Genomic DNA, 25,923 nt, shown 5'->3' on the forward strand with positions numbered 1-25,923 from the left:
GTGTGGGTTAGGTGGATTGGCCAAGCTAAATTGCCCATCAGGAGGGCTAGCTAAGGTAAATATGTAGGGTTATGGGGATAGGGCTGGGTGAGTTTGTGATTGACGCAGAGTAGATGTGCAAAATAGCCTCCTGCTGTCCTGTAAAATTCTGCGATTCTGTGAAGTGAGTGCGCTAAACTGTGGGAAATAGAATTCAGTGAGAGAAAGTGAGATATCTGCTTAGAATTGGACAAGAACAAACCAGAATATGTTCTTAATGGTGAGCAAGTCGGAGCTTTGGAGGAACCGGGGGGGGGGGGGGGGGGGGGGGGGGGGAAAGAGAGAGAGAGAGAGAGAGAGAGATAGGGATAGGGTGGCACGGTTGTCCGGAGATGTGTAGGTTAGAGGGATTAGTGGGTAAATCTGTAGGGATATGGGGGTAGGGCCTGGGTGGGATTGTGGTCGGTGCAGACTCGATGGGCCGAATGGCCTCTTTCTGTACTGTAGGGTTTCTATGATTTCGGTGTCCAAGTAGACAAATTACAAACCCTGGTACACAGGTCAAAAAGGCTAACATGATGTTAGCCACAATTTCAAAGGGATTGGATCAGAAAAAAAGCACAAGTGAATCTTCAAATCATACAGAGCTCTTCCAATCAAAATATTTAATATATTAAAAAGGGATCCAATGGAGCAAACACAGAAAAGCTATTTCTCCTGGTGGAGGAGTGAAATCGGGAAATAATTTTCCCCTGAAGGAGCGTGAAAATCTGTAACTTGTCCCGCTGAAAGATTCTGGATGCAAAGTCAAATGAAAATTTGAAGACCAAGATAGATTTTTTCTTTAGGCAAGTGCATCAAAGGATGTGGAACAGAACAGGCTCCAGGGGCTGAATGGCCTCCTCCAGTTTCAATGTTTTAGACCTGTACACACTTGCTTTCACAGCTATCAGGGAAGTTGTGCAGGTAGAAACGAAAGCTGGGAATGATAACTTTTATAAAACAAAAATTGGTTCCCTGCAGCTGCTGGTACAGTGGAATCTGCATTGCATTGCAGATTGAGCAGATCTGACATTATCAGGGGGTTCACCAAGCCAAAGATCTGCCTCGACTGAATGTAAAAATTCTTTACATGGTTTATGAAAGATAATGACTTGAAAACCACCTCACGTGACACCATTAGAAACAAAAAAAAAATCACATGACTGCCCATGTGGCAGGGCTCCCGAATATCACAGCCTAATGCCAAACTCATCAACAATCATACATCATAACTGTGTTTATTCCAAATTTTACAACTGCAAAAATCAAAGTGTCTTAAATAAAATTATTTTCCCTAGTAATTCAGCTGAATTTTAAAATCACTACTTCACAATTAAAAAAAAACATTTAAAGTAAAATGTGATTTTTTTTTTAAAAAAGAAAAAAGGTCTTGTTAATGTCTCTGAAACATATCAACTCCTTGCTGGACTAGACTTTCCACAAAGGCCAGGAGTCCCCCCAAACTTGCTCAAATAGTCAATATTCCTATGTCAGCATTGAGGAGTTATTGAATTTCATGGACATCATGTACGGATCCAATTCAGTTTTTATTGAGAACACAAATCCAGGAGTTTCTGGATAACCATCAGGAGCTGAAGGCAATTTTACACCAACTCATCCATGTTCATGGAGGTTCCCTACCAGTGCCCCAGTGAGTCCAAATCTAAGACATTCTTGGCCCGTTTATTTTAGCTGGCCAGTGGATAAACTTGCAGAACCACCAGATCTATTAAATCATGTAGACTTGAGGAATTATTTGCATTTGAATATGATCTGCAACTCCTTATTCAAATTAACTTTTTTGCCCATTCCTTCACCAATTATACTTTTCAAATATTAATCTGTTTTGTATTTTAGGGTTAGGTTGGATTCTGCTTCCACCCCTGTTTCTAGGCGTGCAGTCTTTGATCTAAACCCAAAAGTTTTAATGAATTATTCCAATTGTTCCAGTGTGGTAAACCAACACCAAATGTCCTTGGAGGGCAGGAATTTCCGGCATCCCAGCGGTGTGTTTTTCCAGTGGCTGAAGCACCTTGCCATTGCTCGCCAGCAAGATCTTCCAGTCCCACCAATCTCTGCAGCATTTTGCGTGCTTCTACCATCCTGCCACTGGGCAGCACTCCGCAGTGCGAGGGAGTGGAGACAAGACAATCCCACTGGCGGGAAGAGCCGGAAAATCCTTCTTTCTCTCCCCCCCCCCAAACCGCCAATTTACTTTATCAAAATCTTCTTTGTTTTTGGACATTGATGTTGGATCTCTGCATAATTTACTGCACTCTAAGGAAAGAAGTTGCGGTTTGGCTCAAAGCTTCCTTTTTTGTTCCTTGGTGGGACGTGAGCATCACTGGCAAGGCCAGCATTTGTTGTTCATTCTCACTCGCTCTCGAGAAGCCTCTCAGCCCCATTCCATTCACAACCCTCTCTCCCCACCACCAATAATCACCATGTAATTGCACAAAAGAAAAAGAGTCCAGTTGCATTGGAGCTGACTGAAGAATAAAGTCCTTAATTTAATCCTCACCTTGGTTAGCATTTGCACCCTGAGGCAAAGCATTGGTTAAATTGGGCAGCTCATTTCCATGGTTTCCATCCTCCCAGGGACAAACATCAACACAGTTCCATTTTTTGAGCTGCTTTAGCCAGCCTGCTTTCTGTTCAGGCTTACAATGGGGATTTAAGACTATACACATCCACAGAGCACCTAAGGATCCAAAAGCAGACAGACAAATTAAAACCATGGCATTAAATTAAAAACCTCAGTAATTTCCAAAATACAGCTCATGGAGATTCCGGGAAACAAATTTTAAATTTGAATCTTCAACAGTATTAATAAATATCCAGAGGAAGCAGTCCCCACTCATTCAAATCAATTTGCATCAAGAGCAGATGGGCCTGTATTTTACTATATTGCCATTTCTCATTTCCCTATTGAAATAAACTCATGATAAGGTTTCTACACAAATTGAACTGTAACCTTAAAAAGAAACCAACTATTTAAATACCAGTTTTGTATAGTCAACTACTAAAATAAAACAAGACCAAAATAAATCTACTTTTTTAAAGCATTCTGTTAGCAAAGAGTGTGGAAAACACTCAGCAGTCCACATTGAGTCAGTGTTAAATTACATAACATTAATGCTCGCTTAGCTGATCTTTTGTCCCTTCCTGGTTGATGCTCTACAACTGCAAAGCTGATTTCTCTTTTAATCAAGTGCTTTTACCTCACTGACATGGATTCAGGCTCATGCATATCCAACAACCTGCTCTGACAATCCAGCTGAGATCTTCCACAACATTCTAAAACAGTCAATTTGCCCCATCTCTTATTGTTAACAGATTCATTAAAGAAATTCCAGGATCTGGAGCTAAACCTGGACCAAACACCAATTCTTCCTCGGGCCATATCCTGTTTCATTGGAATCAGTTTAGAAATATTGTTTACAAACAACAAACTAACGGAAAGGGGCAAAAATATTACCTCCGATCACCTGCAGTGATGGTGTTACTTAGAATAGGATGGTGGAGAGAAGGATGAAAAAACGAAAACAAAGACACCCAACATGGCTGGGTCAGCGTGGATTTCATATTCATTCTGCTCAGCTTCCAGACCAAACCATGCAGTGTGAGGATTTGAACATTAGAGGGTAGAGTTAAGCCACACAAGTGCCAGTCAATGACCATATCCAACAAACCACCTTTGCCTGACATTCACTGGTATCACACCATCATCAAACCCCCACTAGCAATATCCTGGGGCTTACAATTGGCCAGAAACTGAACTGTAGCAGCCCTATAAATACTGTGGCAGGTAACTCACCTCTTAAATCCTTAAGCCTGGTCCGCCATTTACAAGGCACAGGCCATGAACTTGCTGGAATACTCTCCACTTGCCTGGGTGAATCCAGCTCCAGAAATCAATTAAGACGTTCAACATCATCGGAGATAAAGCAGCCCACTTGATTGACACCCTCACCCATGACCTTAAATACCCACTCCCTCCACTACTGACATACAGTTGCAGCAATGTGTACCATCTACAGGATGCACTGTAGCAACTCACTAAGGCTCCTTTGACAACATCTTCCAAACCTGCAACCTCTACTACCTAGAAGGACAATGGCAACAGAAACACAGGAACACCATCACCTGCAAGTTCCCCTCGAAGCCCCCCCCCCCCCAGAATCCTTCATCGTCATGGGGTCAAAATCCTGGAACTCCCCAAAAGCATTGTGGTATAATATCACATGAATTGCTGCAGTTCAAGGCAGCAACTCATTACCAACATTTCATTAGGGATGGATAACAAATGCTGGCCTTGGTAGTGATGCTCAGATCCCAAGAATAAATTTAAAAAGGAGCTTGGATGGCCCTCTGAAACCCCCCGTCAGTCACTGGTAGGAGTCAGCTCTTGAAAGCAGAAGGCTGCCAATGGCAAAGATGAAAATGTTAGAACCACCAAAAATAGAAGATAGTTGACAATTACAATCAAGATTTTTTTCAAATTTGAACAGCTTTTAAGGTGGTAAAAGAAAAATCACGAGCTCAAAATGAATTGACGAATTGGCTACAGATGTACATTCTCATTTGCTTGAAATTTCTGCCTTTATTTGAAGATGGTTTTGTTTGGATCACAGATATTCTGGTGCAAACAGTTTGATTTGATTCTCACAAATGAGATAATGACCAATGCCAGTCTCATCATGAGGTGAAGCCAGGGTTGAAAATATTAAATTTAGTTTAAATTGTAACACATACAAGCAGCTTTCTACAGATTTGAGTTCATAGCATTTCAAAAAGAACAAAGATCATACAAATCTATACACACACACATACACCTAGAATAATTTAGCATTCTAGTTGGATCCTTAATACAGGTCTGGAAAATAATGCAATTAACATTAAATATCAATTATATTGTGAGCCATCAATTGGCCTCATGCTACGGCTCTAAACAAGGTCTAAACTAACCATTTTTTAAAAAAACATGATTTTCATGAGCTGTTGCCTGGTTACAGATGAGTGCTTTCAGACATGTGTCAAAGTGTGTGGGCATCAGCAAGCAAACTTTTTATGAATAAAGACCCAACATTCAGCCGCTGCAGAAAGCTTTAGGAAACGGCAGCTCAATTTGGGCTTGCAATTAAAAACAAATGCATAAGTTTCCATTTTGAGACAGGGATATAGATGAAGCAGCACTTTGCCCAATCCCCCTCCTCCCACAGCACACAGACACTTCTAAATAATTAATCTGTGCCCGGCAATGTGCAGATCACATACTGCTAATGCACACCTATTTAAGGCTACAACTGCCACAAATTCAGACGGACTGCTGTAACCACATGCCAATTACTAATACAGCCTGTACGTGGCTAAAATGCACTTCATTTGCCCAAGGAGAACAGGGGAGATAGAAAAAGACAGCTTCTTCACCGTATCATTGTATTAACAGGGTAATAACTGAATAGAGACAATTGATTCTGATCATCCAATACAAAGTATAATTCTGAAAAGAACGTTTCATTTGATTTTTAGTTATAATGTTGTAGAGTGGCCCTAGGTAACCCAAGTCTAACCACACTATTTAGCTTCAGTTCCAAGATAATTTAGAAAGAATTTGAACTTGTGACTGACTGGTACATAAGAGAGCCTTCGGAGCAAGCATGCAAATATCACGTTTCCCATTAGATAACGAGATGCTAACTCTCACAGTGCTATGCAATTTAATATTAATGCCACTGGGGAAACAGTAGGAATAAATTTCAAGTGATGTATAGGAAAGCTCTGGAGAAATGCTAGTTCAGATTTTGTTACCACGAGGAAAAGACCCAGAAAACAAATATGCTGCCAAAAACAGGAGATTTTTAAAAAGTCCCTTCATTGGAGCAGTAATGTATTCCAATAAAGTTCACAGGCAAGATAGAAATTCTGCCATTTGTTACTCGAGACCAGCCATTTACCATTGGTGGTGTTGCACTCTATAGGCTGCATTTAGGTTACTCGACAATTAAAAATTATTCTATTAGGTGTCTGCACAAATATCAGTCATGCAGGAATAAAATTAAGTGAAATGAGTGACATCTGATCAAAAAGGTGAATTTTAAAGGAGATTCCTATAGAAGTAGGTGGAGAAGGTTTGAAGAACACATGACAGGTTGCACAGAAAATCTTGCCCCTGGTCCCAAATATAAAGGTTTCAGTTGTTAATCAAGCATGTTAGGTGAAGGTAGGCAATGTTATACAATGGGGAGGATATGGGGTCAAAGGCTTAGCTCAGCGTTGATCAGGTCACAATGGTATTGCTTTATAATAAGGGGTGCATGCATACTCAGCAATGAGCTTCTCCTGTACCTTTAGTCAAAACTCCATGTATGGACAGAGAAGTTTCAACATGATTTATTATATTGATCCCCAAAACCTTGCAGCAATGACGCTTAATTCAGGACTCCAGGAGCTCATAACATTTGCGCCACTTCAGTTATACAGAATTCTGATGACAACTTTGTAGATCACTCCTGACATTGGATATATAAAAGGTTTCAGTGCAGCATATTCAATCTCACATAACCACATGAAGGGTATGGTTGAAATATGGCAAACACTGCACATTAACAATTTATTATTATTCTGGGTGACTATGCATTTACAATTTTTCCAAAGACAAAGCTTGATCATGTGCAGCAGGCACGCACAGCCTCAGCACAGAAAAGACAGCCACAAAATAATGTGTGCTGTGGACTCGGGGTCCTTAGACGACTGAATCTTTTATTTTTTGTCCTAATTCACTCCATTATTGAATTAAACTTTGATGTATTGGTCTTGACATCTGCTTCAAGCTGATTGTATTGTGTATGATAGTTTAATCACTCCCTATGCATTTTACAGTGGCTGCCTGATTAATGCAATAGATTACCTGTGCTATCTGCGGCAAGTGGGAATCATTGCCTTTTCCAAACTACACTTCTTTCATTTGTTGAAAAAAGACTACATGTTGTATTAAAAACTACCCAAGCTAAAGTAAATTAACAGACTTTCACTACATGTCTTCTTATGTAACATACATGTGCACACAAATATGTTTTAAATAGCGTTTGATCCATTGGACTAATGGGGATGGGGGGAGCAGGGAACTTCAGGCAAAACAAATATGATGCCAAATGAAATCAAAACAATTTACCTGCACTGCTGACCAGCTGCCTGGCAGAAGATAGATGAGAATTGACAGACCTAGATTAACGATAGTTTAAATAAGGGTCAAAATTCTCCATAGAACTGAATTACGGTTTGCCCTATTCATTAAGATGTTTTTCTCAAGTGTTGCTACAAAACAGAAATAAGTGAAGATCCTTCAAACAAAACAAAGATAGTTTTCAATTAAAACAAAAAACATGTGAAAATGGAGAAACATTGAGTAATATATCCTTAAAGATGGGATCTTGGCTGGAGTTTCCAATATTTGTTAGGACAGAGTTAGTCTGCCGTTAAATCTGTTATTGTAATCTTGGTGTGTTGACAAGCTGTTTGGGGGTCCATCACTCTGAAAAATAGCAGACACTCATCTAATATTCTTCTACCTCAGTGGTTTCATCAGATTAAGCATCAGGGATTTAATTTAACAGTTTCAGCTTTATTAGGCTGTCATGAGAACAGCCCAGCTTTGATAACAGTAGCTGCTCCAATTATGGCTGGCTTTAGGAATGACAAGGATAATGATTCTTTCATACCACACTAAAGCAATAAATGGTTGTTTTGCAGTACCATTTTGAATGAATTTTTCTTTTAACTCTTTCACTAGCTGCCTTGTCAGGAAAATCCCAATCCTGCCACAACACCAAAGGTTTATTTTTATGTCAAAAGGACAGGATTTAAAGGATTTGCTTCTTTATCTTGCCATAAGGGCATCAGCCTGCAGTATGCTCCTGTTAATGGGGCGTTCTGCCTCAAATGTAATCCCCATATTCAAATCATCAATAAATGGTCTAACACCAGAGTGGGAAAGTGTTCATCTCACAGTTGGCTTTTGACAGTGACTTGTGACATTTGTATTCAGGTCCTGCTTTTCCATGTGGCTAAAGGGCTTCCAATTTCATTTCACAGCCAGAAGCCTGCAGAAACACCAATTAACTTGCAGATCCCATTTGCTGACAAAAAAAAAAATCAGCCTCATTGCAATGCCTGGTATCTAGCAGGGCTCAGCATTTAATTCCAAAGCAGAGCCTTGAAGCAATGTGATCCTGTCACTAGCGCATAGAGTTAAACTAGCCATTCGGCTTACATGGAAAGCCTATTCACTTCTGTGGTCTACATGTCACCTTTTGTTATTGCACAGAATCATAACACTAGTCACAGAGCAGCAACTTTATCTAGCCTCAAGTCACTGAGCTGGCACTGAAAAGGTTGACTTGATTTCCAAGCTATGGACCACATACATATAGACCAGAAAGCACTGAGCTTTAAGGGATCAACAGATATAGCCACCCTAGGCAGGAACCTATTCAATTCACAACAGAAGATTTCAATGCACTTTGCACCAGGATTAAGGTCAATAGCCACTCTATCCTTTCACAGATTTTGCCCAACTGACCTTAGAACAATTATCGAGGGGAAACATTACAACAAGATTGCAATTGCTATTAAATCACTCTTGTAGCATTTTACTTCTGGGAAAAGTAATGCTCTTGCACACAATTACTGAGCTCTCTTCACTGTCATTTGTATGAAGAACTTCTTCACTTCACCCCTGACTGCTTCATAATTCAAAGTTATATCCTCTTCGCTTTTTCTTTCTTCTATAGCAAGTGCCACTCCTCAGTCTTTCGGGTGACTTGTTCCCAGACCTTTCTTAATGCTAAACAGCAAGGATCTAGGAGACGCATGAGAGCAGCTGAGGGTGAGACAAACCTCAATCATGTTGCAGAGCGCCTTCCCCAATTGCCTATCACAATCCTGAGCTTGGAGTGTTGAGAATCTCGGCTACAAACACAAACCTAACATTTTATGGAGCAATGCAACGTGTTAAACTCCACTTCACTAATCGACATCCAAATGTTTTTTTAAAAATACTATAACTGTTCAGAAACAATCAAACCATGGTATCCAGTCCAAAGATGTGCGGGTTAGGTAGATTGGCTATGCTAAATTGCCCCTTAGTGTCAGGGGGACAAGCAAGGGTAAATACGTGGGCTTACAGAGTTAGGGCCTGGGTGGGATTGTGGCCGGTGCAGACTCGATGGGCCGAATGGTCTCCTTCTGCACTGTAGGGATTCTATGATCTTCCAACTTGTCAAAATCTCAAATATAAAAAAAAGAGTACATCTGCTGTGCTGCAAAGGCTGGGAAATTAACTATCGTATGGAGCAAAACATGTTAACAGGCTCAATATAACAGAGCAGAGATGATACTGTAGTAAGTTTCTTAGAGAGTTTTTTGTTGTTCAAATATGTTTGAAAGTATGAATGCATACCAAAATAAACAGCCTAACTCCACAAAATTACTGAGATTTAGACTAACCTCACACCTAGAATACAATAGAATCTTTGTTTTATTTATAAACCTGCATTATTAATTCAGCAGTCATAACGAGTGTATGGTGGGGGTCTTTATTCCTCAATACAAGTTTCGTTTAACATTCAAAAAAGGGAAAACAGGCAATCGTACTCATTTGAAAACCAGCGATTTTTCTGAGTAGTAAAGTTTTGATTTAGGCTTGGGCCTCCAGGTTTCAACAGATAATGAAACGGCATTGTGGAATAAACAAACCAGGCCCTTATTTGACGTCATTTCGACATTTAATAACTACATTGGGTGCCTCTTCCACTCTTCAAATGAGGCATTGAAGAGGAGGTTTCTCTAGCTATAAAAAAAATCCCATGGTACTATTTGAAGAGGAGCACTGGCCAACACCAAAACATATTAATCAGTCATTCACTCGTCCTGTTATTGTGCAATGTGTGCACGCAAAATGTGAGAACTTGTTGGTTGCTGCCATAATGGGTCCTGCGACTCAAAAAGCACAACTGCAAAGTTTGCAAGAGAAAAGGCTGCATAATATTTTGCCTAAATATGGAATTATTTTCCTTTCCTTCCACCAAGTCCAAACTGTGATGTTCATAGAATCCCTTCAGTGCAGAAGGCCATTCAGCCCATTGAGTCTGCACCAACTCTGACGGAACATCTTACCCAGGCCCTCTTCCCCCACCCTATCCCAGTAACTTCACACATTTAGCATGGTGAATCCACCTAACTGACACATCTTTGGACTGGGGGAGGAAACCGGAGCACTGGGAGGAAATCGCAGACACGGAGAATGTGCAAAATCTACACAGACAGTGAACCCGGGTCCCTGGCACTGTGAGGCAGCAGTGCTAACCACTGTGCCCCCCTATAACAGTTACATTATTGCATAATATAGCTGCAGCATTCCTTCCACTTCAGGTCTTCATGTTTTCTCAAATGCATTAAACCGAGTTTTTACAATTCTAGCAGATACGTTGTTGTTGTAGCTTTCTTTTTAAAAAATCAAGTTTTATTCAGGAATGTCAATTTTCCCACTGAGCAGCAAGACCTTAAAACACTGGCAAACTCACTGACAACTCAGCCATTAAAACAACTGACTTGAACCATATGTGTAATACATATGCATGCTTCACTTTACAGCCTTTGTAACCATCTGTTTATTATCGATGTAATACTGTATACTTCTATTCTCATCCAGATTCAATCCCATAAATATCTCCTCTAAAAAACACCGAATTCTGCTGCTGCTTGCAGAAAAAAAAAGTGTTAGTTTGAAAGTGGTCAGTAAAAAAGTTTAAGTTTTACACAATTCTTACCCTGGATTCCCATATCAATATGGGCCCAGATCTACGGGTCTCCAGATTGTCAGAAACCGGGTGTACGGTTGAAGTAGTGTGTCAGGACCCTATGGAAGGCCTGACACACTGATCTACATGGGAATTGCTTGGCAATTCCCTTGTTCGCTGGGACCCTCCACAAAACTCTCTGACTCTGGAGCTGTCCAAAGTCTCTGACACTAACTCAATTTGTTCACCCGAATTAGTTATTCAGAAATGTTAGGCAGAGAAGTCCTAACCTAACTCCCGAGTAACTCCAGAACTGACCCACCAACTACCCCTCCCTGACTACACCTCAACCACCTACCAACTCACCCCACCCTACCCCTCACCCACCCATTCACCTTCAAAATTACTACAAGTTAGCTAGAGGTGTAAAATAGTGGGTATGTCCTGTCATCCCCCACCTCCACTCCCATTCCCCTCAACTCTGCTGCACTTCAACAGAGTCCCCAGATGGACACAGCATCCTGTATTTCTGGTAAAGATAGCTCGGAAGACTGGGCAAGAAATACGGAGCAGCACCGAGTTGGGAAAAGTTTGAGCGAAGTAGCGATCGGATGGCAACTGCTGCTCCTCAGAAGCTCCAGGCCATGAAATTCAATGCAGTGAGGAACTCAGAATGCTGAGGACAACATTTGTCACTGGAAGGACACATTGCACTGCAGTTCCAATGTGATGTACCAAACCCCACCAGCAATCATCCATCCTGCAGGGCAGAGGAAAGAGAAATAAAAAGCTGAATTGTATAGCCACCCTGGGTCACCGCCATACTCTTCCCAGCAACTAATCATCCAATAGCATGAGCAGATTGCTGGGAACTGGCTGGCAGCCTTTCCAGTTTTATTGGATGCTGCAAGGGAAGGGAATACCAAGGGTGAGTAACTAAAAACATGAAAAAGAAACATATTTAGCAAGTGGGGTTTTACTTTAAGAGACACACCATTATTGAGTGTTATTTAGACAGGCACACCAAAGGTTTTGCCCAGGACCAAGAATCATTTGATCATCTCCTTCAGCGTGTCAGTGTCAATGAACCCAGATATTAAATAGTTTTCAAGAATTGTAAAAGGAGTTTTACCAAGACCAGAACAGAAGAAACTGGTCAAGCAGTAATCATTCAATGAGTTCTTTACCTTTCAGACCAGGTGGGGCCAGATTTTCAAACATCAAAAAGCTACAAAAATAGATTCTGTATCATTTAGATCTTTTTAGTTTTTGCAATGCAGGGATCTCCCCTTCATCTGTTCAATGCCTTGGAACAGTTTCCTCAACTGAGGGATCATCTTCAACTGGTTAAATGATATTTAAATGTTAATGCTGTTTTTTAGATGAGACATTAAAACCATTTGCCCCTAATGAGGTGCACCTTAAAAGATCCAAGTGACATCCCTAGTGATCTACCAACAAAATCAAAACACCTAAAAAGATGGGACTAAATAAGACACAGAACTCATCACCAGGTACCCACACAGTTGATGGGAAACAGTTTCGCTGCGAGGATGCAGTGTCCCAATGGCAGATCGGGGGTCCAGTGCTCCAGACAGGCTCTCCTTGCCTGTCTGGAGATCACAGTAGCTACAGGCTGTGATGTGGAAGGATTGGTCCCCACCCCCCCACAATCAGTTCCAATAGTAGCTTGCTTTTGTGTAACAATACAGAGTATTGTACAGGGTACTCTTCCCCTCGTCTGTGAGTGTATTGCTTGACAAACAGATTTCTAACAAACCTCATTCGCCTTCTGAATTTGACCAATGCTTGTCCTTGCTGCTTTGTTTGCAGATCATTTGGGGCTCTAGCTGTTATTTTAAAATCATTCTCTGTTCAAGACGGCAAAGGAACAGTGACCTCCCAACAGAAAGGGTGTGAGGTATTTATTGATCATCAAGCTAGGCTAATGATTTGATTATCTACAGACAATGGAAAAACCACATCAAAGCTAGCTCATTAGAACTGTAACCACCTCTAGGGCAGAATTTTAATGCTGTTCCCGACACCAGAACAGGATGTGGACGGCACTTCCACTCTCTCACTTTTTGCTGCCTCACATTGGATCCCAACTAAAATTTTAAATGCTGGCGGCGTGACAGAGACACAGGCAATCACGCGGTGGGAGCAGCTTTTCATTGGTGAAACTCACTGTCAGCTAACAATGCAGTAGGTATGGGTGGGCTATAAAAGAGTCGCCTGGTCAGAGGCTCTATCACAGCTTTACTGCCCCACTCCATTGCAATTAACATAAAACTTATAAGCACATAATCATGGGTGTTTTGCAAAATAAAATTTCACATTACACTGGTTTCACCTGATGAGACTAGCTTAGACAGAGTGCTAAGTGCATTGGAACACATCATGGTTAATACACATTGATGGTTACTTGGGAGTTGGGGACATTTCCTTTACCCTGGAAGAAACAAGGTTGTTTTTTTTTGTTCACCCTTTGTTGAATGTTCAGGTTAGTGCCCAGTGTTGTACTCATTCCTCAACTTGTCCTCCCCTCAATGCATCGTAAAGGACATCATCTGACAGCAATCCCAGTGGGGATAATTAAAATGCTTCAGGTAAACTCAGTCTTGTAAGGGCTCTGCCAGTCAACACCCTGCATTGGACACACATTTGGACAGCAAAGGACACTGCCCTTTAGGTCCCTCATTCTCTTATCTGGACTGGCTGTCCGCATCACACTCAGGACACCAGGCCCTTCCCAATTAACTCCTTTATGGCCCTTACCCTTATTCTTCCTTGGTCTCCTCTTCCACTTCTCCATGCCCCCCCAGCCCCACTCCACTTCCACTGACTCTCCCTTGCCACCCTCCATGGAAGCCGCCATTCTCCTCCATCCCCTCCCTTGTGTCACAGAGTTCAACAAGGAAAACCGCTGGCCTCCGCCACAACTGCACAAAGCAGAATATTGCAAGCCACCTTTAAATGAAGGAACTGGGTGCCACAAGATTGTGCGCTGCTGACTTTATCCTGAAGGTAGGATGCAATCACATATATAACAAGTGTTTACAGCAGGCAAATACAATACAAGTAGGATCTCACTATGGAAAGGTGCAAGGCTTGACCCACCACAATCATAGAAAGAATCATAGAAATCATAGAAACCCTACAGTACAGAAAGAGGCCCTTCGGCCCATCGAGTCTGCACCAACCACAATCCCACCCAGGCCCTATCCCCTTATCCCTACAGATTTACCCACTAATCCCTCTAACCTACGCATCTCAGGACACTAAGGGCAATTTTAGCACGGCCAATCAACCTAACCCGCACATCTTTGGACTGTGGGAGGAAACCGGAGCACCCGGAGGAAACCCACGCAGACACGAGGAGAATGTGCAAACTCCACACAGACAGTGACCCAAGCTGGGAATCGAACCCAGGTCCCTGGAGCTGTGAAGCAGCAGTGCTAACCACTGTGCTACCGTGCCGCCCTATATCATATCACTGAATTCATCTCCAAATTTGAACCCGCCATTTGTAAAGTGAAATTTCAGCTCCGACAGAGTTTCCTCTTTTGCAGACCCTCAAAAAATTCCCCCCCCCCCCCCATTGCCTTGGAGCTTTTCTCTCGAAATTTGTATGCATACACTTTGTCTTAAAAGCCCAATAAATCTGAAAAATTGGCAATACATCACAAAACATAATAAATGCATAGCTGAAAAATAATATTAAAACTGTAGAAAAAGAAAAAAGTACAAGGAGCTGCAATAAAACTTGAAACCTCTGACAGAAGATAATCATGTTTGAACTCTATGTAACATTGGAAAAATTAGGAATTAACCAAATAATTAAGTTGCATAACAGCAGTCACTTTTGCATTAAAATAGCTTCAATGAAATGGTATTTCAGTGAAGGGTAATTACTTGAATCCTCATTTCACCCCCTCCAACGGGTGGCACGGTGGCACAGTTGTTAGCACTGCTGCCTCACAGCGCCAGGGATGCGGGTTAGATTCTAGCCTTGGGTGACTTAGTGGGTGGAGTTTGCACGTTCCCCCTATGTCTGCCTGGGTTCCCTCTGGGTGCTCTGGTTTCCTCCCACAGTCCAAAGATATGTGGGTTAGGTTGATTGGCCATGCTAAATTGCCCCTTGGTGTCAGGGGGACAAGCAAGGGTAAATACGTGGGGTTACAAGGTAGGGCCTGGGTGGGATTGTGGTTGGTGCAGGCTCGATCGGCCGAATTGCCTCTTTCTGCACTGTAGGGATTCTATTCTGTGATTCCAAGCTCACCATTTTGGTGATCGGCTGGGAAGGGATCAAGTGCAAAGCTAGATCAACACAAGAAAGATTTTCTTCCCTCCATCCACTATTAGGTAGGAACACGAGAACAGGAGAAGATTATTGGGCTCTCAAGCTTGTTCTGCCATTCAGCTGGATCATGGCTGACCTTCTCCATTTAATCCAATTTCCTTGATATCCTTACCTAACAAAAATCTATTCATCTCAGTCTTGAAGATTTCAATTGACCCGCAGGGAGAAGACCATTTCAGATTTCCACCATCATTTATGCTTCCCAGTGTCATTCTGAAATCACCCAGATCTAAATTTTAAGATTCCGCCCCTTGTGCCGGATTGCTCCACCACATGTTCCCAATCTCAATCCTGTAATCATATAACACCTCAAATTAGATGACCCCTGAACCACTCAGACAGATCAAGCTTATCAAACCTGTCCTGATGCTTTAATTCTTTTCATAGCCAGGAATTATTCTGGTGAAAATGCACTGTACTCCTATCTAGGCTACTCAACTCCACTTTAAATTGAGATTAACTAACACCGAATGCAGTTCATCAAGCATCTGAATGAAGCAAGAGCATGATCATCAGACAGCTGCAATTCTTTTGTAAATCACAGAATCCCTAGTGCAGAATGGCCCATCAAGATTGCACCAACAACCATCCCACCCAAGTCCTATCCCCGTAACTCCACACATGTACTCCTGCTAGTCCCCTGACAATAAGGGGCAACTTAGCATGGCCATTCAACCTAACCAGCACACCTTTGGACTGTGGGAGGAAACCTGAGCACCTGGGAGGAAACCCATGCCACTCCACAGACAGTCACCCAAGGCTGGAATCGAACCCGCATCCCTGGCGCTATGAGGTGGCAGTGCTAACCACTGTGCCAACCTTGAACCTGATACTTGTTGCATCAGAACACGGATTTTAAAAGGCTAACAAAAAGGCATCCTAGATTAGAAATGTATTTCAGGTTTGAAGGAGATCAAGTTCCCCGAAACTCTGAGGACAGGCCAACACCTTAAACAATTGCACTTTTCAGAACTTTCTGCTTTTACTTCACATTTCAAGCACTTACGCAGTATTTTCAACTCTTTCTTGTAATTTACCTTAAAAGATCCAGACCCATAACCCTAGGTCATAGATTTTCCAACATTCACAGTAAGCACCACTGTGCAATACTTGCTGACAAGCTGATTTAGTAAAAAGGTGGAGAAAAGTTTCAAAGTTAACCATGTTTAAACAAATCTTTGCACATTTAACCCCTTGAGGATCACAGTGAATTTCAGCTGAAAATATTTGAATGCAACTAGCCAGATTCCTCCCCCACCCTCCCCAAAGAATGCTCGTTTCTGCACTTGCACTCTCCGTAGTATCAATACTTCCCTTTACACACAGCATTCAGAATTCACATCCCACATTGTGGCCATTAGACAGCAAAAAGATATATAAAGATTGCTGCAACTGTACATCAGGGAGTTAATTGAAAGCTTAATGCTATCTAGTTTTGCGGCAGAACAAAGACTTTCACATTCAACAGACCTAAATTTTAACTATTAGGATATTTATCATATTTTCCAAAATGGCAGAAAGTACAATGGTTAAAAAACCCATGCCTCCACTACACAATCCCTTTTACAATTTAAGTAACAACTTTCCTCCAACACAACTCTTACTTACCCAGTTCATCCCAGAGCTGTCTATACTTGTCAGTCATTGCCGTTCCTTGTTGCCTCCACAGAGAAAGACGGGGGTCAGCCATAAACTGTTCCGTTATTAACGTTAACATCCGAGCACCATTTGAATCTCTCATCTTCAACATCTCCCGCACCTGCCAAACAGATAAATTATTAAAACAGGAGCTGCAGCCATCATGAACCATTTATTCATTCTCTTCTAAAGTATGCATTTGGAGGTTCTGGTCTCCCCATCAGTAATCATAGTGAAGACACTTTCCTGCATGAGCTGCTAGGAACAGTTTCAAGAACCTCTTACCTACATCAATGTCCTTGTCCAATACCATTTTGGTGGCCAAAATCACTTCAAACAAATGCCAAAACAAAACGTGATCTTAGACCAGTTATTCCTTCGATAACATTAGTCACTTAAATAACATTGGCTCCTCTATCAGTTTCACCTTGCACTGCCGTTATTGGGACATTGTTACCTTGGGCATGGGTGCTTTCCCACCTCAATATTGTTTCTTCTAATTTAGATTATTGATTGCCAAGGTCATCAGATGCAAATAAGTAGCCCTAAATCAATGCACTTTAGCATGAAAAAAATCTGGATAGGCCAAAAACTTCTGGTAATAGAAACAGCTGCCTGTAATGTATCAGGAAAAACAGAAATTTATAAGAACACCAAACTACCGTGTACATATTTCTGGGTACCCGTCTAAAAGGACTGGGGGTAAGGGGAGTAAAAGGAGTCAGCCAATTGAACATTCGCCCATTCCTGGCTTTCAATCACTGTCCACTGCCTGAAAGTGGAATGCTAAAGCATCGAAAGTGAGATGAACAATTATGATAAACAGAAAATTTTAGATGAATTATGTTTTTGGAGGGGTTGAGGGAGAAAATTGCCGAGACCTATTTATGGGTTCCACCAGGAAAATAGAGAGCAGCCAACTTGGTACAAGTTTTTATAAGGGACACTTAACTAATCCTGATATTTACAGGCCAGTTAGCTTAGCATCCACCATTGAAAAAAAATGGGCATCTTTAATTTAGATAAAATTACCAGAGAGAGAGAAAGTAGACCCCTCGACAACGGGAATATTTTGAGGAACTATCAGATAAGATAGGTGGGGGTGGGGAAAGAAGGGGACAATGTGGTGGAAGCAGTGCAAGCTTTCATGTGCTACCTTGAGAAGGTCAAGTGGTATGGAGCGAGGGGAGGAGAAAAAAAACTGGATTAAAACTTGGCCAAAGAGACAGAAAAGAGTCGAGGACATTTTATTTTAAGAAGTGGTGGTGGTGTCCCTTTGAGATTTCTTCTGCTCACCACACAAAGGTTTTGATATAGTCCTAGAGGGAGCGGTGTCAAAAATGTGTAGATAATACCAGAACAGGAGGAATAGCTCAGTCATAAGACCAAAGGGAAGTTGATGAGATGGATGCTAAAAGATGGCAGTTGAAATTGAAAGTGGAAGTTGAAATCAAATTTAAAAAAGCAGTTAATTAATTTAAGCAGGCTAGGTGCGGTGGAAGAGCTGAGCATCTTGAAGGGTACAACATAATATTAAAAGGCAGTACACCTGGCAGATGAGGACATTGAAAAGTTAATAGAATTGTAGGATTTATCTCCTGAGGTACAGAATATGAAAATCTAGCCATAACTAATAAGCTTATGTCAAGCCTTAATAAAACCTGCAGTTAGAGTACTGTGTGCAGTGTTGTGCTATAGTAAAGTTGTAAGGTTTTTAAAGGGGATTCAGTACATATTCACTAGGATGTTGTCTGATATGAGGAAATAAAAAAAGAGAGAGACTTGAGAAGTTTTTTAAAATTGAAACAGAAATTAAAGAATGATATATGCACCTTTTAAAATTATGACAGGATGGGACAGGGTAGATAAAGACCACTTCCCGAAGTTGAATGGTCTAAAAGGAGGCACTGTAGACAAGATTAAAAACAACAGATTTTGAACATTGTGAAGTTGTTTTTTTCTGACCCAAGGTCAGAATTTTCCCCAACCTCTTCCAGCTGGGTGGGCCAGTTCCCCAATGTTTCCATCTCCACACACCTTTACTGGGGATGGCACTGGAGTGCTGCTGGCTACCTACTTGGCAGTGACAGGAAGCTAATTAAGGGAGGTGACTGGGTAACTAAGCTGCATTTTTCTGTGCCATTCCAATTTTCCTGGAGGTGTCAGGGACCCTTGCATGGCTCACCAGCTCGCAGGAAGTGAGCACATAGCGGGAGTATCCAACAGCTGCAGCTTTACACGAGATGAATAAATAACAGAAAACAAAGTGTAGGTGCAGTCCTGCCATTGCAGCAGTGCTCTCAGAGACTGTTGCCATGGAGAATCCTGGGGATTAAGAAAATCATTCGACCTCCTCCTCTCTCTGTGCGCTCCTTCTTCCACCTCTGACACTATCTGAACTGCAGCCACCATGACAGCTGCCAGCCTTCCTCCCTCATGCGTTGGCTCCCGATTGGCCCTCCTGCAGCCTGCTCACCATCTCTAATTGGCCACCTCCTGTAAAATGAAGCCAGTGGACGCTGCAATGGGATTGGGAGCTGGAAATGGTTGCAACAATGGTGTCCTAACACTGACAGCAAGGTTCAGACTTGCAAGTTGAGAGGTTGTGGAATTCATTTTCAGGATTAGTGGCTGAAGTATTAAAAAAAAGTCAACATTTCAGATTATATTAGATAGGTGGGTGAAGGGGGTGGATTGAAGAGATATGAAAGCAGGGTGGTTAAATGTGATTAGATCCATTTCTCATCCAGACGCTTGGACTAAATGGTCTTTTCTTTGCTGTAAATTCTAAGTCTAAGTCAGATTAGCTGTGATGTTTCCACAGTTAATCAGCCAATCAACACACCATTTAGACGTGAAGAATTTCAACTAGGCAAAATAGTAGAGGACAGCTGTTGCCTCTACTCCAGGGCTTTGAGAAGACAGAAAATATAGTGTACACTGTACATGTAAACTGATTTGAATGTGAGGTATGTTACTTTTAAAACAAATAAACAAAAAAAAGACAGCTTTTCCTACTTTCAAGGGTCTATTTTACAACCCAAAAGGTGGTCTAGTGACCACCATGGTAGCCAGGGCTCCGCCAATCAAAAAAGTCTTTTAGCTTCCCTTCTACTGCAGGGCCAGTCTTGGTACTTCCCTATACCAGCCTGCTGAGACAGAGAACTCGGCATATGGGTGGGCCCAGGGGAAAACTGCATTGCTAATTCAAACTCCATCATTGCAGTGTGCTGCATCAGCACACTAGCTAAGCAATTTCCAATGCCTTACCTGTGAAAGACTTCACAATGTACCAAGTTTAACAAAATGTTAACAGCTGTGGAGAAGACTACTGTAAAGAGCGGTACAAACACAACATGCTTCAATTTTTGTTTAGCAATTTATAACTTTGAATTCTCCAATGGAGATAATTTTCCTCTAAAGCGAGAGATTCAAAAAGTACCGTCAAAATGCAGGAGACAATTCAATTGATCCGAGTTCCTGGTCAACAGGTATGTTCGTAAAGGGATGGATTTTTTAAAAAAGTGATTAGTGTTGTGCTCTAACGCTGATCTGCACTTCGTTTGAACATGGCTCCCTACTAGGATCGCAGTGTTGGTACATTTACTTTGCAATCTTTGAATAAACTCGTAAAAAAACATACAAAGAACGAAGTTATGACATCATTTATACTGCAGAAATTGGCAAAAAAAATCTAGACTTTATATTCAAAAGTCATGGCATTAAGTCACATTGCGCATGGGGAAACCTGACCCAACTGAAGCTGCATCATATGATTATAATGTAATTTTAAACAACCCTGTGCTTCGGTGTAGATGCATTAAAAAAAGTGAAATTTATACTAAATGAGCTAATGAATCTTGAAGACAAGCCAATCCCTTTCATCACTTGCAAATAAATTAGCACTATAAGGATTGTATTCAAGGCAGACCAAGAAATAATTTCCATGAAACAATAATCAGGGGTTACTTTTTATAAAACAGTCTGAGTGAATTTTTCAACAAAAACTCGTCTTCGTATAGTCCACGACATCTTAAAGAAACCATACCCATATAATCTCCTCATTGGTGCACTTCAAATAAGCCAAATCTGTTTTTAATATAAATCCATACTTTCAACTAACTTTACACTCAAACCCATTGACACAGTTTCAAAGTAAAATTAATTTTTTAAAAAGCATGAAAAAATAACAAATTATCAATACATCAATGAGTATAATCGATTGAATCTTAATATTTTAGGGTCAGATGATATTACTTCTTTGCTTAGTCATTTCTAGTGTTTGATTTACTGGTTGTGAATTGTCAGTTTTTGGTATTGATCTGTGAGGTCCACAGGCCATGCATACACATCGGCTGCCGGGTGAGAGACAAGTTAAAAATCCATACCTTTGCAAACAACAAGTTCAGCTGTTTTCCAGATCCATGGTAACCACCCTGGGAGAGGAAGAGTTTAACCTGTTCCTGGACCTGCTCCTCATCCAAGTGCCAACAGTTTTCATCATCAATGCTGGCCCCTGCTGTTGGGTCAGGGGCACCTTCATCCAAAGAAGAAAACTTTTAAAAGTCGTGTCAAATAAAATTCAGCTTGAACGTTTAAAGGCGTAAAAGAAATATATGTGAGTGGGAGTGTAAAATTTTGTTCCAGAAATTCTAGTCTTGATGTGTTGGACTGTTTACCCAGAGGGTCTAAAGACTGAATCCCCTACGCCTGCTCTCTGTGTCAGAGGCAATTGGTTATCTTGACTGTTATATAATTTTACAAATGGAAATCTTTTTTTGGGACCATTTTCACCCTGCAGATCACAGCTAAAACAATCCAATTTGTTCTGGTGGAAAGACAAAGCGCTGGGAGAGAGAGAGACAGAAGGAAGGAGCAAAAATATATTTTGTTTCCGTCCCAAAAATGATTTCACATTCCCGAAAAGCAAATATGACAAAATGCCAAAAACCGCAAGAATGCTGCATGCAACTGACACAAGGCCTTTAGAAAAACGTCACAGATAGACCTTGTCCAAGCCTTGGTCTTTTTAGCTGAGCAATGGCCACCTGGAAAGAGGTCTACAGTCAGGGACTCTCGGCAATTTGCTTTTCTAAAGGCCATACAGTTAATTTGATCATGATAAGAGCCAAGGACAAAAAAAAACTGTAGGAACTGGAAGCATGGAAGGGGAGAGAAATTAATGACCAAGAGGAAAAATATTAAGATGGGAGAGAAAAATCAACCAGAAGGGAAAAAAAGAATCTTAACTGTTAAAACCTGAATGGCTAAAGAAAATCAAAGAAAATCTGATGGGGAAAAGGAGAAAAAAAAAAAGGAATAAGCAAGTTGGACAGATACTTTCATGTATATAAATCTCATTATATCAGCAAACCCTCTGGCTGTGCAAACTGTTTACCACAATGACAAAACAAAGACTACCCAAATGCTCAACCAGGCAGTTCAAATCAAAATATGTCAGCAAAGAGTTCACAAAATACAAACCATAGCGACTTTCTACAGATATATTTGGCTATACTATATTTCAGTGCCGAACCATCCTGAAACACACAATCATCTCTCTATTGATTTAGGACTGTCTGGTCAATACACTCGAGATATCTGCTTCACTTTTAATAAATACTGAAACGCAATCTACAATTATGCACTTAAAAAGTTTATATTAATACATCAGCAAAGCAGGTTTCAGCCCAATGAAAAGAAAAATCAATGCCAGGTCAACACGCTGAACCTACCGTGTACTTGATTGATTTCAGAGTTCAGGGAGAGGATTTCATCGGCTAGTTTTTGGGCAGTAGGCAGAACTTCTGTGTGATGTACTGTGATCAAATACTGAACAAATTTCTGCAATTGGTCTCGGTTCATCTGAAAAAGTGTCTCCGAAATGGGAAGATGCAACTTGACCTGATCGGGCTTCCGAATCCGGTACAGCGAGAGTGCTACAACGTGCGCGCAATAAAAGATGTCTTTGTTTCCGCAGCCACAGGTCACTGAGGTAATTTTGCAACGATCAAAACTGATAGCAACATTGCAAACAGTTTCTGGTTCCGACTGCGTGGCAGGTTCAGTTACTGTGCCACTTAAGTGAAATCCTGCAAAGAAAAGAGGAGAGCATTTATCAGCAATGAAATAAACAAATCTGTCATCTTGCCAAGCATCTTATCTTCCAGCCGGACACTGCAGCTGCATCACAACATGGGAGAAGCACATTTTGTAATATGAAAGCAAGTATGTCAGCAATAGTAGCATGATCATAGAAGGGAATGAAAAATTATTGATTTGCTTTTGAGACACAGAGAAAAAGAGCTGATTATTTTAACCAAACTGGAAGGAGGGAAAACTCACAACTGTAAAAATCTTAATTTTCCAGCTATTGCTTTAACCAACCAAGTAATTTGCCAAGTTAAAGCAGTCCACAGCCATGGCTGCATGTCCCTCATTTCAACCCATAGTAAAGGAAGCCAGACAGAAGCAATACACTGCAATTTGCCAACAGGGGTGGGAGTTCACCCACCTCCGCCCAACTATAGCTAATAGTGGTGATCTCCCTGTGCTGCTTACCCATCGGTGAAGCAAAGTTACACTTCTTACAAACGCTCGAAGCACAGTAACATTACATTATTCCAAAGCAAATAGGACGTGTTAAAGGTAACCTTATAATTAGGGAACTGAGCCAAGCAAAATGAAATCAAAAAGGTTTCTGTACAGTAACAAACGTGACCAGTAGCTTTTAACACTTCATTTTATTTTCCTTTATTTTTGATTAATTAGACTGCAGGGGTTGAGGAGGAGGACGGGCAGACGATAATTACGACAAGGACAATGTAGGAAAAATAGATCAGCAAACCAAGACATTTATTTACAACTAATCTTTCAGCACTTTTTGACCATTTGCCATGGTAATTGCAAAACTGAAAACAAAATGCAGAACATTTCAAGCAAGCACATCCAAAATTTATGGAGTAGTTTGCCACCCAAGAAACAGTCAAGGTTACATTAGTAAAAAAAAGGTAAACTGAAAGTTGCATTATGCTCAGTATTCAAAGGATTAAATCAGCATTGATTTAAATCTGCTGTCTCATATTTAAGCTTCGTAGCAATGCTGGAACACAATAGGGACAATTAAAGCAGATCTTCAGTGCCAAAAGGCTCTGCAGCAAAGAGCTGCTAAGATTTAACATGTGCAACTACTGTCAAGTGAACCACCACAAATAATGGCGAAAAAAAGCTCCAACGTCAAGGCATACCATTCGAAAACAAGTCCTTATATTTCAATCAAGAATTTTGCAGTTTGAGGAATCTCAACCGAATATTAAGGCAAGTAAAAAAGCAAAATCAGAATTTTTAGTTAGCCAGTAGTGTGAAGACATTGGGGACTAGCTTGTTCCTGCTAGATGCCATGACCTAGAGCACAAGGGGGCGTCAATGCCACCTATTTAAAGTTTTCTCTAACTCCATCAGCATACTATGAACTCCGAGTCACTTACCTAAAACTGTAACAAAGTACATTGTCCTTCACTTCTGGATCACTGCTCAATTTCACCCCAGTCTGAACATCGCTGTCTGCTAGATGCTGGACTTTGCAACTTCAACTCACTCCTGTTAGGCACAAGTCCAGTCACATCATGCAGGTCCTTTATTCAATTCCAAGCTTCTATGTTAGATAATCACAGCCATGACAAAAGGAAGCTATAATCTTCTTTATCTACTCAACTAAGCGTATTCAAATACAGATTCAGATTCCTCCTACAGTCCAAAGACGTATACATTCGGGGAATTAGCGGGGTAAACGTGTGGGATTACAGGGATAGGCAAGATGCTCTGTCAGAGAGCCGATGCAGACTTGATGGGCCGACAGGCCTCCTTCTGCACTGTGGGGATTCTATGGCCATCCCCACTTCTTGCCTTCAAACAACCGCACCACCTCAAACAGACCATTGTCCGCAGCAAACTACCCAACCTTCAGGAGAACAGTGACCACGACACCACACAACCCTGCCACAGCAACCTCTGCAAGACGTGCCGGATCATCGACACAGATGCCATCATCTCACGTGAGAACACCATCCACGGGGTACACGGTACCTACTCTTGCAACTCGGCCAACATTGTCTACCTGATGCGCTGCAGGAAAGGATGTCCCGAGGCATGGTACATTGGGGAAACCATGCAGACGCTGCGACAACGGATGAATGAACACCGCTCGACAATCACCAGGCAAGACTGTTCTCTTCCTGTTGGGGAGCACTTCAGCGGTCACGGGCATTCGGCCTCTGATATTCGGGTAAGCGTTCTCCAAAGTGGCCTTCACGACACGCGACGGCGCAGAGTCACTGAGCAGAAACTGATAGCCAAGTTCCGCACACGAGGACAGCCTCAACTGGGATATTGGGTTCATGTCACACTATTTGTAATCCCCACAGCCTGCCTGGACCTGCAGAGTTTCACTGGCTGTCCTGTCTGGAGACAATACACATCTCTTTAGCCTGTCTTGATGCTCTCTCCACTCCCATTGTTTGTATCTTAAAGACTTGATTAGCTGGAAGTATTCTCATTCCAACCATTATTCATGTAAATTGAGTTTGTGTCTTTATATGCCCTGTTTGTGAACAGAATTCCCACTCACCTGAAGAAGGGGCTTAGAGCTCCGAAAGCTTGTGTGGCTTTTGCTACCAAATAAACCTGTTGGACTTTAACCTGGTGTTGTTAAACTTCTTACTGTGTTTACCCCAGTCCAACGCCGGCATCTCCACATCGGGATTCTATGGATCCATTCACTGTCGCTGGGGTTAAAATCCTTCAACTTCTTCCTAACAGCACTGCAGATTGTACCTACACCAGCGATTCAAGAAGGTGGCCGACCACCACTTTCGAGCAACAATTGCTGGCCTTGGCAGCGACATTTGCATCCCACAAAAGGAATAAAAAGGAAAGCTGTCTTTTAGCTGGAGCGTTGATTTTTTATTTTTAAAGCATAAAGGCCAGAAGCCAAGTTGCAGTTACTTCACACACACATTATGTATAGAGATTGTGCGCGCAGGAGTTTTATTCAATGCTTAAAAGCTGCTTGCCTACAATTTAGTTTTTCCTTTTCAGTAA

The 25,923-nt window shown here is 41.5% G+C and overlaps 1 protein-coding gene across 2 annotated transcripts in view; it reads right to left on the reverse strand.

The window, feature by feature from the left end:
* The window catches only part of LOC144497402 (zinc finger SWIM domain-containing protein 6), a 175,748-nt gene that overhangs the window by 34,332 nt on the left and 115,493 nt on the right, over positions 1 to 25,923 (reverse strand). For both annotated transcript variants that reach the window (XM_078218615.1, XM_078218626.1), the window contains exons 2-5: positions 22,560 to 22,916; positions 21,213 to 21,361; positions 16,795 to 16,945; positions 2,543 to 2,722 (exon numbers count right to left, since the gene is read on the reverse strand). In XM_078218615.1, the coding sequence (XP_078074741.1) occupies positions 2,543 to 2,722; positions 16,795 to 16,945; positions 21,213 to 21,361; positions 22,560 to 22,916 (837 nt within the window). The remainder of the gene's footprint in view (positions 1 to 2,542; positions 2,723 to 16,794; positions 16,946 to 21,212; positions 21,362 to 22,559; positions 22,917 to 25,923) is intronic.

The sequence above is a fragment of the Mustelus asterias genome, chromosome 1 (genome assembly GCF_964213995.1).
Source record: "Mustelus asterias chromosome 1, sMusAst1.hap1.1, whole genome shotgun sequence".
Lineage (NCBI taxonomy): Eukaryota > Metazoa > Chordata > Chondrichthyes > Carcharhiniformes > Triakidae > Mustelus > Mustelus asterias.